This window comes from Phasianus colchicus, chromosome 13 (assembly GCF_987193195.1).
Source record: "Phasianus colchicus chromosome 13, bPhaCol1.hap1.1, whole genome shotgun sequence".
NCBI lineage: Eukaryota > Metazoa > Chordata > Aves > Galliformes > Phasianidae > Phasianus > Phasianus colchicus.
The window spans coordinates 3,090,239-3,104,505 of NC_143448.1; the positions used below are offsets into that span (position 1 = coordinate 3,090,239).

Here is a 14,267-nt window from a genome sequence, read left to right on the forward strand (position 1 = left end):
TCTCTGCTCCACACCTGATTTCAGACAGCTCTCAAGGCAGGGGGCTCCAGCCTGTAATAACCATCGGGGCAAGGCATAGAGCCCTGGGGGAAGTAACAGCAGCACAGGAGGAGTGGCTTTAATGCTTTATTTAAAATAAGTTTTGTTATAAAACAGGATATATATATTATTAAAATACATAGAAACATCTAATCTTAACAAAAGACTAGATTATTTTTCCCTTTTTTATTTTTTTTTTCCCCCCCTTTCTTTTTTTCTTTAATAGGGTACGGCGTGGAAGGGCCAGGAGCTGGAAGGTGTGTGCATACCTTGCATGGTTGCAGCTGCCCCAGGAGCTGCCCTGGAGCTTCCACTGCTCCTCCATGCCCCTGCCAGCCCCCACTACCACACGTACTCCAACAGCACTGGGCTGGAGGGTTTTGTTTTTGTTTTTTTTTTCCATTCCAAGACCATGTAAACAGGTTATAAATATTTCAAACACATTCATCTTGACCACGCTGTGATCTCTCTTGAGAAGACAACTGTTCAGTCACTTTACAATAGCTTCCTTCAAGACTGCAAAGCACCTGCTGGTGCCAGGGGGGGCAGCCCTGCGACTGCTCTCCCTTTGGGCAGGGTGCATGCAGCAGCACCGGGGCGCCTTCGTGCAATTGGGCAGGAGAATCCAACAGGGAAAGGAGCTGCTGGGGTTATTCTGGCTTCAATTCTGGGCTGTGCTGCTCCAAAAGAGGCTGGAGTGGGGGGCACGGGGTGGAGCAGGACGTTGTGGCTGGGCACAGTCACGCCAAATCCTGCACTTCATCCAGGTGCTCGCTGCTCCAGCCAGGCTCCTGCAGCAGTGGTGCCCCCAGCGCAGTGAGATGGGGGTGCTCAGCCCCAATCCTTCCAGCCAGATACCCCAGCTGTCCTAAAAACGAAGCTGAAGGGGTGACGAGGCTCCTTGTTTTGGCTAAAGCCATCTGTCCAGCAAGAATTAGAAGTCACAGAGCTTGTGTGTCTCACAGTGAGAGGTGCCATGGCAGGAGGGGATGCCACCACCCCCAGGGCACAGCTCCAAATGTGGCCGGGGCACCAAGGTGTGTAAGGGGCCAGGTCCTGCAGCATGTGTCACACGGGGACCGGCCTCAGCTTCCCTGTGGGGATACAGACACGTGCATCAGGCTGGGCAGGGGGCACAGCCACCACAGCTCGAGGCCCCAAGCAATGCGATCCCAGCAGCACCCCTGCAAGCAGCACAGCCCTGCACACCTCCCTGCCTGGGAAGCAGGGCTGAAGCAGAGCCCACCACCGGCTCCCGGCTGCACACACTCACCTGGCAGCCACGGCTGCCCCTAATTCAGGCTGAAATCGAAGAGAAGAGAGGTTCAGCTGCGGGCGCTGCCCTGCAGCATCGCTCCCTGTCTGCCCCACGTGCAGCCCCAGCTGCTTTGCCCCACATGGCCCCGCACTGCCCTGTGCTGGGACGGGGCACTTCAGGGGAAGCCCTAACTAGGCTCCTGACAGCCAATTAGCCAGTGGTTAATGAGCCGATTACAGCACAGCTCGCTCCACACGCAGCTTTGCCTGTCAACAGTGGGCTGAGAGCTTCCTCTGATGGAAGGCCACGGGTTGGGCATTCTGGGAGCACGGAAGGGACCCGCATGCCCCCACCCACCTGAGGTCTGCAGCTTCCTGCGGATGGAGGTGGTGCGGCCGCTGGGCAGCCCAGGGCTGGGGGACGCGTGGCTCCGGCTGGAGGATCCCGGCAAGTCACCCTGGGGAGAGATGGAGCAGCCCTGGGTCAGCTCACGCCTATGGGGATGGCACGCAGTGAAAGATGCCGGCTGAGCTGTGGGTACCTCCAGCTGCTCCTGGCTGGGCCAGGACACCAGCTCGGCCTTGCGGGACACGGGACCCAGCTCCACGGAGCGGACACGCTCGGCAAACTTCAGGGAACACAGCGTCTCGCTGCTGTTCTTCTCGGCGGGGGAGACCTGCGGGTGGGAGCAGCAGCACATCACCCAACTGTCACCCACACACCCCCCTCCCCGCTGCTCAACGGGGTCAGGGAGCTGCTATTATTAACCCACCGCCCCCAGGATAGCCCCCAGCCGCCGTCTGCACCAGGCACAGCCCTGTCACCAGGGGAGAGAAGCCACAGCAGGTGGCACGGAGCGCAAGGGATGGGGGACAGGGAACCCAGACCTGCACCATCATGAGGGTCTTGCTGTCCCCGCTGAGCGAGTCCTGCAGCAGGTAGGTCAGCTTGGAGTTGCGGAAGGGCACGTGGCCCTGGCGGGAGCGCAGCGCATAGATGACGTCCCCCAGTGCCGACAGCGACCTGTTGATGTACTGAGCCTCACGCAGCCGGCTGCCCTCCGCGCCCGAGCGCCCGACGCGCTCCGAGCCCGCCAGGTCCACCAGGTTCAGCTTCCCTGGGGGCGCAGATAAAAAGTCAGCACCGCCAGCACTGCCCTGCAGCCCCGCCGGGGGGCACGGCCCCCACCTGTGGTGCGCAGCCCCGTGCTGCGGTCCAGGCCGCGGACGGTGATGATGAGCAGCGCGTGGGAGCGGGAGCTGTGCTCGTTCAGGTTGGTGCACTCCGTCACGCGGTTGACGTGGCCGAACTCGAAGACCTGAGGGTGAGGAGGGGGTGAGGCCGCGATCCGCTCACCCCCCATCCATCCGAGCCCCGTGCTTTTATTTCAAACCCCCTGCAGCGCGCCCAGGGCCTGGTGCCCCCCATCCTGGACAGTGCTGCAGTCACCAATGCACCGTGGGATGCCTCACCTTATTGATGTCCTCCACGCTCTGCACGCTGAACTCAGTCAGCCCGGGCACGTAGAGCTGCCCGCTGCCATCAGGGCACAGTTTGATCTCCAGCTTCTCCTGGGGTTCCTTCCCCAGCAGGTCCCTGCGAGGGGGAACCCATCAGCGCTCAGCTCCCATCCGGTCACAGCCCACTGCTTGCAGAGGTGCAGCACGATGCAGATGTGCACTCAGGGCCTGTGCCGGTCCCTGCGGTGCCAGAGAGCCCTGCGGCTGCTGCCGTCACTCCCCCAGCCCCCAGCGTCCAGGCAGGGCAGGAAAATGTTTCTCATTCCCTTGGCTCCCAGAGTGCAGTTTCTAAATATAACGGCCGAGGCCGGGGAGCCGGGCCAAGGGAAAGGCGTTTGGAGCCCGGTGGAGGAAGAGGGGGGAGCCCAAATAAGCAGAAACAGCTCAAAGGGAGACGGGGCCCAGCTTGGTGCTTCCTTACACGGCCAACGCTGAGCTCTGAGGGCTCCACGTGATGCTGTGCCCCGGCCAAGGGCTCACATCCATACCTGAGTGCCTCGTTGTAGATCTCGGCCACGCTGACGCTGATGGCGTAGTCCCAGTCAGCCGCCTTGCTCCGCACCTCAGAGAAGAGCAGCTGCAGGGCTCGCTGGTTGATGCCCGGGTTTGTGGAGGTTCCCTGGTGAATGGGGAGAGAAATGATCCATTGTGCTTTTTTCCCCAATGCAGCTGAGCAGAAGCAAAGCTCAGGGATTGCAGCAACAGCCAGGACTGGCGCCCAGCCTGGGTTAGCAATGGCACTGAGACACAGAGGGCATCACAGAGTTGGAAGGCAAGGAAGAAGAAGGAGGCAAAGCCAGGCAAATTCACCTCCATTGTGTACGTCTTCCCTGCTCCCGTCTGTCCATAGGCAAAAATGCAGACGTTGTACCCATCGATGCAGGACGTGACCAGGGCCTGAACCTCTTGAAACACCTGCAGGGGACCAGAGGGCATCAGGGGACGGTGCAGCTTTCCCCTGGCTGTCACACCACCCTGCTATGAGCTGTGTGTGGCAGCACCCACCTCCTCCTGCGATGCCTGTGGAGGAAACACCTTGTCCAGCTCAAAGGACACCTGTTTCCCCTTGTGCAGGAGGTGCAGGACGGCGTCGTCATCCGCATCAAACGTCACCGCGCTGACCGCCTCCGGGCCCTCTCCATCCTCCTTAGTGATGGGACGGACTCTCCCAAAGACGCGGATGTTCCCTTGGTGGGGGAGCAGAGGCAGCATCAGCCCCGCTGTGGCACCCAGCTGTCCCCGCAGCCCGGCCCCGCCGCACCTTTCAGCCGCACCAGCTCATTGTGGCACTTCTTGCGGAGCTGCAGCTCCCGGCGGTATTTGCGCAGCAGCTCCCGGTTGGTGCTGTTCACCTCCTCGATGGCTTGCCCGATCTGGGTGAAGAACAGCGCTCGGTTACCCACCCACACCACGCAGGGAGAGGGGCTGTGGGCTGATCCCGGCTCACCTCGGCCCTGGCGCTCCGCAGGGTCTCCTGGAGGAGCAGGGGGAAGTCCCGCACCTGCCGCTTCAGGCTGTTGTAGTCGTGGGTGAGGGTGCGCAGCGCGGGCTGCAATGTCAGCAGGTTGGTCCGCACCCCTGCAGGCAGCACAGGGTGAGGATGAGTGCCTCCAGCACAGGGTGAGGACGTGCAGCCCCAACCCTGTGAGCCCCACGAGCCCTGCGCCCTCTCCTCACCCGCCAGGTTCTCATGCACCGCCTTCATCTCCACTTGGGCACGGGAAAATGCCTCTTCAATGGCACGGTTCTTCTCGTCCTCCATCACCTGCATCTCCTCCAGCATCTGCCCGTGGGCCCGCTCCAGCTCCGACTCATACATGGCAATCTGGGGGTGAGGCAGCACCAACAATGCATGCACATCAGTCCCAGGTGCCGCCTGGTTCACACCACTGCACTGCTGCGCCTGCGGACCGGTACCTGTGCCCTGAGCTGAGCCGCTGTCTTCTGGGAGCTCTGCAGCTGCTGCTCCATCTCCTTCAGCACCTGCCTCTGCATCCCCACCTGCTCCTGCAGGTATTGGTTCCGGGACTGGCTCTCACACAGGGCCTGCTTCGCCTTGGCTGACTCCACCTCCACCGTCTTGATGATGTACTGCACAGAGCACCCACAGACGATGGTGTATTACAGACCGAGGTCACCCAGAGGGGGACGATTTACAGAGCAGCAGAGTGGCACCGCAGCACTGACGCAGGGCACTGTTACACAGCCAGCAGGAGGCACGGCCCCTCAGCGCTCACCTTTATCTGCTGGGGCTGAGCCCTGAGGCTGGCGATGGTCTCCTGGCTGTCCCGCAGCCGCCGGCTGAGCCGCTCCTCCTCCTGCGCTCTCTCGGCCAGCGAATCCTTGAGCCGCAGCTCCACCTCGGCCAGGCGGTTCGTCTTCTGCTGCACCTCCAGCTCCAGCTCCGCCAGCTTGGCTCGGGCCTCCTCCGCCTCTCTCTGCAGCTGGCACAGCCGCTCCTGCAGCCCGGCGTTCTCCTGGCCCCAAAGCAGGCTCAGCCGAGGTTGTGGCACCCACAGCCCTTCCAGCAGCCACCGGTCACCCGCGGCTCACCTGGAGGTGGGTGCAGTCCCGGCACGCCGCCTGCTGCCGCCGCAGCTCCCGCAGCTCCCCTTCACGTGCCTTCATCTCCTGCCGCAGCCGCTCGTTCTCAGCCACCAGCAGGTCCCGGTGCTTCTCCGCGTCCGTGCCGCCCTGCGGAGGGTCAGCGTGTGATGGGAGCCCTACCAGCAGCCTCCCGCTCACCCCCACACCAGTGAGCTCACCATCTCCGAGCGCAGCCTGCCGATCTCCTGTGCCTGCTCCCGGAGATTTGCCTTCAAGTTCTCAACCTGCACACGTGGGGAAGCTCCGCTGGAAGTGCATCCCCACACTCTGCTCCCTAGGAAGGGTTTCCCCTCCGAACGCTTTGCCTGGTGATGAGGCACCGCGCCAACCCCCAACCCAGGGAGCGCGAGGCTGTCGCTCCATGCAAACAGCAACAGCCTTTTCTGAACCTCTGCAGATCATCATCTAGGAGCTGCTGATTTATAACAAACACGAACGCGCTCACATTGTGCTGTAATTAATTATGATAAGTTATAAGCCACTCCCTTGCGGAGACGGCGGCGCGGCGAGCTGCCTGAGCGCACCTCCTGCGTGTGCCGGCGGCAGAGGCTGCTCCCACAGCCAGGACCTCAACTCAACCCTTCCTCTGCTGTCCCTCGGCCCTTTCTCAGCACAGCCCTCGGTGCTCCAGACGGGAGGAGGGGGACACAGAGCCGTGGCTAAGCCACCACCCTCCTGCTCAGACAAACAGCACACCGCAGGGCTGCGCTCCCCATGTGCTTCCAGCCCCAACCACGTCCCCACACCTTCCAGAACCTTAAGGATAAACCTCACGGAAAAGCACACAGCCCCACACGAAGAGCTGAAAGGCCCCAGCCACGCGTCCAGCAGAAGCTCAGTGGGGAAAGGAGCTGCTTCCCCTGCTCCCCAATGCAGTGCCCTGCTACACCAGCACAGCCCCGTGCCCTACCTCCTCAGGCAGCTCCAGCGGCAGCCTGCTCTCCAGGCTGTTCAGGGATTCCTTGGCAGTGGGCTGGGGGCTGAGGCACGGCCCGGCCATTGCTGAGCTCCCGGAGCCCAGGTTTACCCCGTGTCGTACAGCCCCGGCACGCCAGCTGCCTGTCCTGCTTGTGTCATGCAGACTATGCCAACCAGATCCAGGACAATTACATCCACCTTTTTGACACCAGTGGAACAAGCCAAACCTGACTGTAATAGCTTCCACAACATCCACATGCAAATCCCTTTATTAGCAGCTTGGGTTTCAATCTCCCTGTAATGAGGAAGGTCCTCACATCCACAGCTGCGTCTGCACCAGCACGAGAAACATCAGGGGGTCAGCACCGAGGCCAACCCCTGCCCACAGCAGCACAGCAAGCACCAACACAGACCCGCACTGCTCCTCACTTGAGACAGCTCGAGTGCCCCGAGCCCTCATGCTACAGATCACAACGCACAGCTGGAAGCCCGGAGCGCGCCCAAAGCCCCCCTACCTGCCCTCGCAGCTGGACGGAGACGGCCATCTCCTCGCTCTCGCGGGCAGCCAGCTTCTCCTGCAGAGCCAGCAGCTCCTCCTGCAGCCGCAGCTTCTCCTCCTGCAGGTGAGCCATGGATGCCACCACCTTCTGGATGACGGGGAAGGGCCGCTGGGCCGGCAGACCGGCGCGCTTCCCGCTGCAAAACCGACCCCCTGCGGCAAGAGGGAGCACAGCGGGGTCGGGGTCAGCCAGCCCCAGGGCACACAGTGGGGACAGGAACCCGAGGGAGACAGCAACAGGGGCACAGCAGTGCTGGAGGTCCTGGTGGGAGGGCAGCGACATCGATGCCTGCGTTACAGACAGAGGGATGCCAGCATCCCACGGCACACCCCGGGGTGCCCTGTGTGGACGTGCCACCACCCAGCCCCGCTGCTGCCTCTGATTCACCCCCTCAGCACCACAGCCTTTTTTTTCCCCCGAATGAGCAGGTGCTGGTGGAAAAACAGCATGGGATGGTGTTATTAAAGGCTGCGTCATTGAACACGGCAGCGTAATGGAAGCCAAATTCAAATTACACGGGCGACCCAAATGGTGGCACTGCTTGTTGAGTGCGACTTTCTGACCTTCACGGCATGAGTTTAAACACAGCTTTCTGCAAACGAAGCCCTAAATTGCTCCGTGGTTCCAGCAGGGGACGAGCTGGCCTGACTCACCGCCATGCAGTGCCGGTGGAACCAGCAGCATGGATCCGGGCTGCTCCCTGCCTTGCCTGGAAAGTGAAGGTTGGAAGGCAAAAGGTGATGCTGGGAGCTGCTTGGCTGCCTGCAGGCAGGCTGATGCCGTGTGCCAGTTGTGTTTCACACACATGCTGCAAAGCTTCAGCTGTCCTGAGTACTGACAGCTGTGGGGACTTGTGCTTTCTTTGAGCAAAGAGGCAGCAAAGAGGGACAGCCAGGAATCCGTGCTCGTGGCACCACCTCCAGAAGGACTGCTGCTTTTTGTTCTCCTGCCCAGGGCTGCATGCACAGCCTCGCTCAGCACCCACTCCCTCCCCATACCAAAGGGACAGGAAACCCAAACTTGAAGGCAGCAGACCCTCCTGCCCTCCCCCAGGTGAGCACTGCCTCCTCCCAGCTGGGCTAGGCACGACTCAGGGAAGCACCGATGCTCCAGTTGGAGACACCGCATGCATCGCCTGCATGGATACCAAGCCCCTTTTGGAGGATGTGAGTGTATGCATCCCCCCGGCTGCTCCCCAGCCCCCACCCCTCAGTCCTGGCCACATCCACGCTCCCCTCACCGGCTTTCTCCAGGCTCATGGTGCAGGCTGCCTGCCCTGGCACGGCGGGCTCACGTGGGGATGCTGGCGGTTCCTCCGTGGTGCGTGGCAGGGCCGGCTGCTGGCCGTCCTCCAGCAAGACCTGTGCCTGAGGGGTGAAATGTGCTGCTGGGCTCCCAACCTCCCTGTGCCATCCCACTGGGTGTGCTCCTCCAGCCCCACGTCCTCAGGTCACACACATCGCCCGGGCACTGTAAGGACGGTCCCACGTCCCCACCCTCTATTGTCAAGAGGAACTCAGCCGGCTGCCTTCGGGTCTGCCCGTTACACGTTGGTGCCTATGAGCTGGGTGGGCTTCAGCGAGGCCCCGGTTCTCAAGATTGAATGCAAAGCGCTGGGGCTTTTCCAGCTGCTACACCAAAGGAAAAGCCAGAAGGAGGGAGGAGAGGAATACGGCAAAGGTCAAAAAAGTCCGGGCTGTTGTGTAATTCTGCATTCGCCGCCTTGCAGAGAAAAAAAATATCTATTTTTAATGCCACCAGTTAAAAAAAAAAAAAAAAAAAAAGTGCTGGCGAGGTGCTTCTGCAAGGGAACGGCACGGCTCAGCTGCCCGCCCCGGTCAAAAGTTCTCCTCCTTCCACTGCGCTGAGCGGGGACGGCCGGCTCGGCAGAGCGACGGCAGCGGCGGCAGCGCGGAGCCGGCAGCCGGCCCGAACCCACGGACCGGGCGGACCCTTCCCGCACTGCCCCAAACGTCGCTTTGCGGAGCGGCCGAGACCCGAAGCAGACCGGCAGCAGGGCGGGCAGGAGGACGCGCAGCCCGCAGGCACCGCACGCCCCTGCAGCTCGCTCCCGCTCCCCGGCCGCGCAGCAATGCGAAGAATGCGGGCTTGCCGGTTCCTCCCCCCGCCCCTCCGCGGAGCCGTGCGGTACTCACGCTGCGGGGGCAGCTCCCGGCCCGGGCGGGCTGCCGGCATGGCACGGGGGTCCCCGGCTCCGCGACCCCTCGGCGTCCACGGGGAGAGCGGCTCGGCGTCTCGCAAAGCTCCGCCGTCCCCGCTCCGCACCCCGGTCCCGCCCACCGCCGTCCCGCAGACAAAGGGAAGCCCGGCCCGGCCCGGCCCCGCCCGCTCCCGGTGCCCTCCCGGTGCCGCTCACCGGCCGCCCGCAGCCGCTCCGCTCCCCGCCCCGGTCCCGCCCATCCGGGCGTCGGCACCGGCTGCTCCGCCCCGGTTCGTTGCCCTGGCGACGCCCGGGACCCCCGACGGACGGCGATGCCTGGGGGATGCGCGGCCCCGCACTGCCCCTCTCGACCCCACAAAGCCCAACTCTGCCTCTCTCAGCCCCTACACAGCCCCACGAAACCTCTTTCAGCCCTTCATAGCCCCTCTGAGCCCCACGCAGCCCAGCTCTGGTACTCTCAGCCCCTTACAGCCCCTCTTAGCCCCGCACAGCCTCACATAGCCTCTCTCAGTGCCACAGAGCCCCATATAGCCCCTTTCAGCCCTACACAGCCCCCCATAGCCCTACATAGCCCCACTCAGCCCCTCATAGCCTCTCTCAGCCCCACACAGCCCAACTCTGCCCTTCTCAGCCCCTTTCAGCCCCTCATAGCCCTGCACAGCCCCACATAACTCTACATAACCTCTTTCAGCCCCACACAGCCCCTAATAGCCCCACACAGCCCCTCTCAGCCCCACTGTGGGTGCTGTAGGGGTTCACCACACGGGGTTCCCCATGTCCGTGCAGCTGCTGCTGTTGGTTCAGCGATGATGAGGACGGACACGAGGTGACTGTAAGCATTCCAGCAGTGACTCTAATGTCGTATTGTCACTGACTTACTTAATTTACGAGCTGTGAGGGCAAAATAATGTTTATGCAAATGGCTCTGGGCGTTAAGTCATTTCCTGTCCTTTGAATGCTTCAGGTTTTTGATGGCATTGCAATTATGCAGCGGGCATAATTGCATCAAAAGGGACTGAATGGACGAGGGGAGAGGGAGATGGATGGCTCCCAAAGCATAACCCCAATGCACCAGGGGATCTGGGTGCCCACCGTACCGGTGGGGCTCAGCCTGAGAACGGTATTTGGGGATAAGCACGGAAATCCCCACCCTCAGTGCTCTCCCCCATTGAAACAAGCCCCTCTGTCACCCTGCGGCGGGTGCTGTGAGCACCCTATTGGCTGCCCCCCCCTTCCCCCCCTCCAGCCCCAGTTCACTGAGTGCTGCCTTTGCTTTCTCTCCACGTTCCAACGCGGCGCCGCGGGCTCTGCCCTTCCTTTTAGAGCAGCTTTTTCCCTGTCTGCAAAGCCTCCCTCCTCGCTGCCAGCCTGAGAGCAGACATCCGAGTGCCGGCCCGGGATCAATGAGCGCTGGGAGAGCAGCAGGAGGGCAGCCAGCCCCGCTGCCACCTCCTGTGTGTGTGTGTGTGTGTGTGTGTGTGTGCGCGTGCAATGAGGGATCTGCTCAGCCAGGCGGCTTCATTCCCGTTTCCCCCCCTTTGCCCATGAGTTTTAAATGGAGGGAAGCCCCATTGATTGCACCGCTGTGCTGATGGAGGCCCTTTGCATTCGCTCTCTGCTCTGCCCCAAGCAAATATTTAACCTACATCAGTAACACCTCTGGGGAGACGGGGGAAAATACGATATCCTAGCAAAAGTTTAACCCCCCCTCCATTCCCTTCCAGCAAGCTGATGGCAGGCATGCAGGCAGGGCATACCTGGGTGCTCTCTGCAAGGAACTGCCACCAGGAGGATCAGATGGAGAATGCATCCCCAGAGAGCAATTAATGATAGCACAGCTCAGTGCTGTAACTCTGCTCCTCCCCGAGATCCCCAGCGAGGGGATCTCCATGCTGAGCCCAGAGGAGCAACTAACAAACCCCACACTCCCTTGTCACCATCTAAGCTCTTTAGCGAGTTTTAATTAAGTCTTAGTGAGAAATTTGTACTCGTTTCCAAGCTCACAGTGGGAATTAACCCAACCCGCAGGCAGCGATGCTGAGATAGGGCAGTGCTCAGGTGGCCCAGAGCCACCCTCACTCACCCACCAAACGTCAGCAGCCGTGTCTTTTTCTCCTGCTGTGCAGTTCGAGGGTCCTTGCAGGAACTGGCCCCATCCCTGCCCTTCTTATCCCCAAGAGCTGAGCCTGCAGCTGCCTGGCCAGGAGGTGCAAGCACCAGCAGAAGGGCTGGCAGCGGTCTCCTTTAAAAAATGCATCCCATCCTCAGCGAAGCCATCTATTTTTAGAGCCCTCAGAAGCATGCTTGGTTTTGGAGGAGATGCTCAAGCAGTAATTGTGAATAATTTAGGGAACGGAGTTTGGAGGCTGATGTCAGCAGCCATGCCACTAAGGGACACTGAGTGCATGGCTTGGCTGCTCAGCCTGAATCCCACAGGGACACGCAGCCATAGGAGCCTCTGTGGGAAGAGCAATGCTGTTGTGGTCACCCTGTGCCCAGCTGGAGAGAGATCCTGGGAGACCTATGGCACAGCTCTGCCACCCCCCGACTCCTCGGACTGCAAACTTACCCTGCCATGCATTATTCACACCTCTCATATATAATGCACAGCCCTACACCCACACCTGGCGCACGGCTCGGAGCTGCATGGCAACAGATGGACATTGCTGCTCAGCTCCATCGCTCCCATCCCACACCTCTCACCTGGAGGCCGGGCCCTGCTGCCCACTGCCTTGCTCCTGGCAGTCCCCCGGTGCTCTGCAGAGCCACACTCCGCCGTTTGCTGCCCTTGGTCCAGCCCAGCAGTGAGAGCGCAGCCAGAGCGCCCAGCGCATGCATGGCACCGCCTGCTCCCCAAAGGGTCCCCAGGACGGCTGCTGCAGAGCGCTCTGTCTGCAAGGGAGGAGAAAGCAACGTCCCTCTGCTCCTGTCTGCCGCTGTCTTAAGAGCAGATTAAAGCCCGGCCCTGCAAATTGCTGACATAACCTATTTCTTAGATGGGTGGACAGGTGGACTTTTCTCCCTCTGCAGATAACTGAGCTCAGATGGGAGCGGGTTTGCTCCCTGAGTGCCACCTCACTTGAATGCACAGCAATGGGGACAACGGCAGTCCCAGCACCCATCAACCCCTCACCTCGACCCCAGGGCCTCAGGAACACCCAAACCTTTTCTGTTCCTGCAGGAGGAATGACACAGAGCCCCATTTCCCTCCCATCTACCCGCACGTGCGGGCTGTCTGAAGGCAGCCAGGAACGGTGAGAGCAGGGAGATTTGCAAAGCAAACAGCGATCAAACAAAAAGGCTTTGGTTACTGTTCTCGAGGCTGTTTGCCAAGACACACAGATCATATCGGGCTCATTTACAGAAGGAAAACCAACGTAATTAGCGCTCAGGAAAACACTTTAATGAAAAGAGCGTTCGTGTAAAAAGTGATGGGACACTGCCCAGTGCTGCAGGAGGACCCAGAGCCACGCTGCTGCTGCACATCCCAGCTCAACGTGGTCACACCGCTGTGCTGCATGCACTGCAGCAGGCAGTAACCATGGCAGCAGAGAGATCTGCACGTGATATCGGCATTTCTGCAGTACAAAGGAGCCTCTTATCTGGGCTGAGCCAGTCGTCAGGCTGCTCCTCATTCCTCCACCTTGTGCTAGGACAGAGCCGTGCCATGCCATGGCATCCCATGCCACGCCATGTTGTGCTATGCCATGCTATGCCATATTGTGCCATGCTGTGCCTTGCCATCCTGTGCCATTCCGTGTCATGCCACCCTATGCCATGCCATGCCATCATATATCATCCCATGCCATGCTTATGCTATGTCATCTTATCCCATGCTTATGCTATGTTATCTTATGCTATGCCATCCTATGTCATTCCACGTCATGACATTCCACGCCATGCTATCCCACCCCATGCTATGGCATACCATTTTATACCATCCCATGTCATGTCACTCCATGCCATGCTGTCCTATGCCATGCCATTCCACAACATTCCATCCCATCCCATCTTGTGCCATCCTATGTCATGCCATTCCATGCCATCCTATGCCATGCCATGTCACGCCATCCTACGTCGTGCCATTCTGTTCCATGCCATCTTATGCCATCCTATGTCATGCCGTTCCATGTCATGCTATCGTATGTCACGCCATGCCATGCCATCCCATGCTATGCCAAGCCATCCTATGCCAAGCCATCCTATGGCAAGCCATGCCAAGTCATGCCACACTGTGCCATGTGGTCCCAGCAGGTCCCAGGCAAGGCTGGCAATATGTCCCTGTGCAACAGCCCCTCTGCTTCATCTATCACTCTTTTCTGGTTGTTTTTGCCCTAGCTGTCATTGAATCATAGTGGTTGGAAAAGACCTCTAAGCTCCAAGTCTGACTCCCCCTCTCCCCCCATGCCCACAGATCACATCCCTTTGACTTCCAGCTCTTCACATGCATCCAGTAACCTCCACAAGGGGGGAAATGGAATGAAATAATAACATGGATATGTAATTCTTCCGATGACTCAAAGCCAGCTTGCTGGATGTTGCTCAGATCTCCCCGAGGCATTGGAAATGAACTGCACTTGGAAAGTTTCATCCCAAAACGAGAACAAGTAGATGAGGGAAGGTTGAGAAAAGAGATGTGGTATAGCAGGCAATATTGGTAGGTCAACTAGATGGTCTTAGAGGTCTTTTCCAACCTTAATGATTCTCTGATCCTATCAAAGGAAGAATGTCACTCCTTATTTCGGGGTGTTAATTCCAAATGACTGCAGCTGAGACACAGTCTGAGATGCTCCCCTTTCCAGCAGAGCAAAGCAGGCATCGCTCAGCTCCGCTTCGCACCAAGCTGAATTCAGGCTCAGGACTGCAGCCTTGACTCTAAGCAGATCCATGCAACAGAAAAAATATATAGACAGAAACAGGATTCATGGATTTAGAAGCGCGTCGTGCTGGCTATCTCCAGGTTTCGAGATTGAAACGCTTCATTTTATTTCAGGCTTCATAATTAAATGCCACTTAAAGGGACTTTCCATTTATCTTGCAATTTCTTTTAGGCCCAGATCTAATCCCCAAACCTGCTTATTTGTTTTTACTTTCGTTATAACCTTATCGGCGATTAACCTGCAATTGCACTTAATCTTTTTAAAAGATTGCTCTCACTATAAATAGAGAAGATACCTGCCCGG

General features: G+C 59.5%; 1 protein-coding gene across 3 annotated transcripts; it reads right to left on the bottom strand.

The window, feature by feature from the left end:
• Positions 1-220: 220 nt before the first annotated feature.
• On the bottom strand, positions 221-9,298 carry KIFC3 (kinesin family member C3). Of its 3 annotated transcripts, XM_090149839.1 has the most exons (20): positions 9,059-9,190; positions 8,143-8,269; positions 6,858-7,054; positions 5,583-5,648; positions 5,371-5,511; positions 5,055-5,294; positions 4,735-4,908; positions 4,495-4,642; positions 4,265-4,395; positions 4,079-4,190; positions 3,823-4,004; positions 3,628-3,732; positions 3,306-3,436; positions 2,770-2,893; positions 2,486-2,615; positions 2,185-2,414; positions 1,839-1,973; positions 1,655-1,754; positions 1,313-1,341; positions 221-1,133 (listed from the first exon to the last, which is right to left on the bottom strand). In XM_090149839.1, exons 2-19 carry the CDS (start codon positions 8,159-8,161, stop codon positions 1,337-1,339), a joined length of 2,370 nt encoding a protein of 789 aa, XP_090005965.1. In that variant the 5' UTR covers positions 8,162-8,269; positions 9,059-9,190; the 3' UTR covers positions 221-1,133; positions 1,313-1,336. The 3 variants fall into 3 exon arrangements, with proteins under 3 accessions (XP_090005965.1, XP_090005964.1, XP_031471175.2); XM_090149838.1 differs by lacking the exons at positions 1,313-1,341; positions 9,059-9,190 and adding an exon at positions 9,280-9,298; XM_031615315.2 differs by lacking the exon at positions 1,313-1,341.
• Positions 9,299-14,267: the final 4,969 nt, after the last annotated feature.

Excerpts from the sequence above, each read along its gene's own strand:
- KIFC3 (XM_090149838.1), bottom strand. Across the intron at positions 4,643-4,734 it reads CGGCTCAGCTCAGGGCACAG|ATTGCCATGTATGAGTCGGA; the intron begins GTACCGGTCCGC and ends CCTCACCCCCAG. Across the intron at positions 2,415-2,485 it reads CACGGGGCTGCGCACCACAG|GGAAGCTGAACCTGGTGGAC; the intron begins GTGGGGGCCGTG and ends CTGCGCCCCCAG.